This window comes from Elephantulus edwardii, unplaced genomic scaffold (genome assembly GCF_000299155.1).
Source record: "Elephantulus edwardii isolate Elephantulus edwardi_28Jun2011 unplaced genomic scaffold, EleEdw1.0 scaffold00291, whole genome shotgun sequence".
Classification (NCBI taxonomy): domain Eukaryota; kingdom Metazoa; phylum Chordata; class Mammalia; order Macroscelidea; family Macroscelididae; genus Elephantulus; species Elephantulus edwardii.
Genome location: NW_006400041.1, coordinates 3,129,749 through 3,134,607, shown reverse-complemented (window position 1 = coordinate 3,134,607; position 4,859 = coordinate 3,129,749). Strand labels below are relative to the sequence as shown.

Genomic DNA, 4,859 nt, shown 5'->3' with positions numbered 1-4,859 from the left:
CGATTCCAACCTCTATCCCAAAAGGCTGTGAACATAGCTTTCCTTCTAGAGCTAGAATAGGTTGGAGCCAGTGCCCCATCCCCAGGACACAGAGAAGATTCCATTTGGCAAGTGATGGGGAGATTTCTCTTTCCTGACTGATATTCCTCTTTGGGAACAGATTCTGGGTTTATGAGCCCCAAATGGCAGGGAGGCTGGGCTGCTTTCAGGATTCTCTGATGGGCTGACCTCTCTTCATCCCAAACAACTTCCATTTGCCACATCACTACCAAAGGTCAGGATTTGTAGGACACTAAGTTTCCAGATTCAGACTTGTGTCCTTGGTATCATTTTTAAGATTGCAGTTGAGTTCCTATATACTTCCAGCTTTCTTTTATATCTTTTATTCAGATGGTAGTAGGGTGAAGTGGTAGAAGGGAAATGAGGGCCAAATAATTTTCCATCGGTGAGAAACTATTACTTTATGAGTCTAAAAAGCTTCTTACAGGTTCCATAAAAAATAATAATGGGATTTCTCTGTACACATTCACATGTGTGAACTGGGGACACCTCCTACATTATATCACTCACCCTCTGCTCTGTCTCACTTGGACTTTGCAACAATGTGTCACTTACTGAAGTCAACATAATGAGTCCTGTTTTCTAGATGAGGAGACTGAGGTTCACTTCTGAGGCCACACAGGTGCCAAAGACTTATTAGAACTGGAACAAAACCCTGCAAGACAAGTGCTATGCAGTTGCAAGCACATGGTGCTCATGGATGTAGCAGGAGACAGACACTTCGTTCTCACTGTTTATCCTCTGGTTTTGTAGCATTCTCAGGAGGATCCCCATCCGAGAGGACACTGCCCCCACTGGCCTTCATCTGGCTCTCCAGCTGGCTGAGACGTTGCTTCACCTTCAGCTGCATGGCATTGTACTCAGCCAGGAGTCTTGCAAACCTTGTCTGGAGGTTGTCAAGGGAGGACTCCAGGTATTCCACCTTCTCCTCAATGTCCTTAGGGTCTCCTGCAGGCCCGGCCAGGTCCTCGTCGATCAGATTGTCCTTCATGAGGATCTGCCGTCCCTTATCCTCCAGGGCCTTCTTGGCCTCAGGATACTCGGTCAGAGCCTCCATTAGGTCATCCTTCGAGAGGCAGAACAAGTCTGAGTAACCGATGCTCTTAATGTTGGCCGTCCTGCGATTCCCTGACTTGCTCCCCTTGATGTTTAAGATGCTGATCTCCCCAAAGTAACTCCCATCACTTAGGACCACAAACTGGGTGACTCCATCATCAGCCACCACAGCCAGCTTGCCCTCCTTGATGATGTACATCTCCCTCCCAATGTCCCCTTTCTTGCAGATGTAATCTCCAGGGCTGAATACGGCAGGCCGCAGCTTCAGCACCAGTTCCACCAGCAGCCCTGCCTCACAATCCTGAAAGATGCGAACCTTTTTTAAAGTGTCCAAGTGTACATTGATGGCAATCTCAGCCTTCAGCTTGTCCGGGAGGTTCTTGAGCACCTCCTTCTCATCTACTGTCTTCCTGTTGGCCCACAGGTAGTCAAACCAGCGGATAACTCGCGTCTCCAAGTCCTTTGTCACCTTGCGGAACTTCATGTACTGCTTGATGGAGTCGATCTTGGCTTGGAATTCTGCCCGAGAAGCATTCATGTTGGAGATCATTGAGCCCACATTACCCACAATGGTAGCAAAAATCAAGACACCCACCAGAAAGTCAATGACCACAAAGAGATACTCCTCATCTTTGACTGGGGGTGGGGTCTCACCGATGGTCGTCAAGGTCAAGGTAGACCAGTAGAGGCTGTAAATGTACTTCCTGGAGAGGCGTCCGTACTCTGGAATTGAAATGTTTGGGTAGACCCAGGAGTCTGTCCCAAAACCAATGAATTTGGAAATGGCAAAGTAGATGCAGGCATTCCAGTGGATGATAATGAGGATGTACAAAACAAGATTCCCAATCCTGAACACATTGGGATAGTTGGTCCTCGTTTCTGTGCGGTCAAAGAATTCAAAGAGCCGGGAAATTTTCAATAGGCGGTTGAACCTCAGTTCTGGATAGTTCATACCCAGCTTTAGATAAGCCAGGTCCGTGGGGACCAGCGACAACAGATCCAGCTTGAAATGAATGGTCTTGGCGTAGTGCTTCCACAGCCTCTCAGCATCCTTGACCATTAAGCCTTGCTCAAGGAAACCTAAAGAAGAAGAAGTTGACTAAGACATCATTGTAATAGAATTTAGTTGATCATAACAAAAAAATATATTTCCATGGTGACTAAATAAGATATATATCTTATAATGTTGTTGCTATTATGTTCCATCAAGTTGACTGAGACTCATAGTGACCCTATGCATAAGAGCTCAGAATTCCCCCTATCTTGAGCCAATCTCACTGTCTCTGGAACACCCAACCCCATTATTCTAGACATTGTGTCAATCCATCTCATCCTGGATCTTCCTCTCCTGTGCTGTCCCTCTACCCTTCTAAGCATGATGACTTTCTCCAAGGACTTGTGCCACCTGGCCAAATGCCCAAAGTATGTGAGATGGAGCTTCAGAATCATTGCCTCTAAGGGGCAGCCTGGTTTCACCCTCTCCAGGACATACTTGTTTGTTCTTTTGTCAGTCCACAGAAAATCTAATGCTATTCTCCAGCACCACAATTCAAAGGTATTGATTTTTCTTCTGTCATCCAAGCACACCTTAATTGCTAGACTGGCATCATTGCTCTTTAGCCCTTTGTAGAGGTCCCTGACAGTAGACTTCCCTAATGTAATTTGTCTTTTGATTTCCTGACTTCTGGTGCCAAGAGTTGATTGTGGAGCTGAGCTAGCTGTAACTACTACCTCAAGCTTTCTCCATCTAACAGGTGCTGTAAATTGTCCTAGTAGTGAGAATCTTTGTCTTATTGATGTTGAGCTTGATGTTTATTTGACTTGTAGCAAAAGCTCCTCAGTTTCAGTCAGCAATGTTGTGTCATCTGCATAGGGCAGACTGCTGATGAGTCTTCCTCCAATCATGATGCCACATTCATCCTCATAAAATCCAGCCTCCCAAATGACCTGTTCTGCATATACATTGAAAAGGTATGGGGACAGGACATATCCCTGATTTCTCCTTTCATAATTTTGAACCATGTAGTATTTTCTTGCTTTGTTTTGACCACTGCTTCCTGATACAAATATAGATTTTAAATGAGCACAATCAAGAGTTCTGTATTCCCATTCTTCTAAAGGTTAGTCACAATTTGTTGTGATCCACACAGTCAAATGATTTTGCATAGTCAATGAAACACAAAGAGACATTCTTCTGGTACTCTCTGCCCTCAGCCAAGATCCATCTGACATTTACAGTGCTATTCCTAGTGCTATGGCCTCTTCTAAATCCAGCTTATATTTCTGGTAGTTCTTAGTCAATATACTATTCCAGTTGGTTTTGGATAATCTTCAGCAAGAGTTTTGCTTGCATGTGATATTAGTGATAGTATTTGGTAATTTCCACATTCTGTCAGATCATTCTTGTTTTGTTTTTTTTTTTATTGGAATAAATATGGCTCTATTCCATGCCATCAGCCAGGTAGTTGTCCTCCAGATTTTCTGACACAACCTGGTATATATAATAGATACAAGCAATTTCATAAAACAACATTTAAATGTACTAAATGAAATACACTCTGACATTTTCTAGTCTATACTCTTCTAATTGTTAAAAATTAAGATCAGTTGGGAAATTTTTAATATAACTAGGTTTTGGAGATAGCAAGGAATAGTGACTAAATTTTTAAAAAATAAGTGGAAATTAGAGAAAATGGTACTTAAAATGAGAGATACATGCTAAAGTGTTAAGTGTCAATGATTTGTTTTAAAATATTCCAGTAAAAAAGAAGGTGGAGGAGGAGACAAAACAAGATTGGTGAAATGTAAAACCATGCGAAAGGGTATTTTAATACACCTGAAACAGTACATTGATAGAGAATTTCCAGAAATTTAAGGATTCAAGGAAAGGAATATCATTGCTAATATCAGATGGATCTTGGCTGAAAGCAAAGAATACCAGAAAGATTTTTATCCACACTTTACTAACTATGTAACGGCATTTGACTATGTGGATCATAAAGGGGGAAAAATTACAGATAACATGGAAAAGGATGAGAATCTTAGAACATTTCATTGTGCTCATGTGAAACCTATACGTAGACCAAGAAGCTGTTGTCTGAAAAAAAAACCAACCAAAAAACAAAATAAAACCACACCAAAAAAAAGCCCAACCAAAACAAAACCAACATGGGAATGCTGCATGGTTTAAAATTAAAAAAGGTGTTTATCAAGGTGGTATCCTTTCTCCATATTTAATCAATCTACGTGCTAAGCAAATAATTTGAGAAGCTTAACTGTATGAAGAAGAATATGACATCAAGAATGAATCAACAACTTGCATTATGCATATGACACAGCTTTTCTTTTTTAAATTTTATCATTCTTTTATTAATTCTAATGAAAATTTATAGAGACTTTGATTTCCATTCATTCATTGTTACACTTTTCTCCCTGCCCACCCCTCCCCCCAGTACGCTCTTCTTTTTGAAAAGTAAAAGAATAATTCCCCCATTGTTTTCAAATCCCTGTCCCCAGTTCCACTCCACTTCGTTCTGGACTCCTGTCATGACAATAATACCTAATCACATATCCCTTTAAAACAGTTTTTCCCCTTTTCTGTTTCAATGCAGTATACATTATTTATCCCATCTTTCACAGTCTCCCCCAACCCTGATGTCAGTCCTGTTTTTCAACAGTAGCACTATGCCGTATTTGTCTGTAACTGAGATATTTCACTCAGCATAATGTCCTCCAGGGTCACC

General features: G+C 41.6%; 1 protein-coding gene across 1 annotated transcript in view; it reads right to left on the bottom strand.

The window, feature by feature from the left end:
* Positions 1-787: 787 nt before the first annotated feature.
* The window catches only part of LOC102861583 (cyclic nucleotide-gated cation channel alpha-3-like), a 159,615-nt gene continuing 155,543 nt past the window's right edge, over positions 788-4,859 (bottom strand). The window contains exon 8 of the mRNA XM_006900717.1: positions 788-2,196. Within this exon, the coding sequence (XP_006900779.1) occupies positions 788-2,196 (1,409 nt within the window). The remainder of the gene's footprint in view (positions 2,197-4,859) is intronic.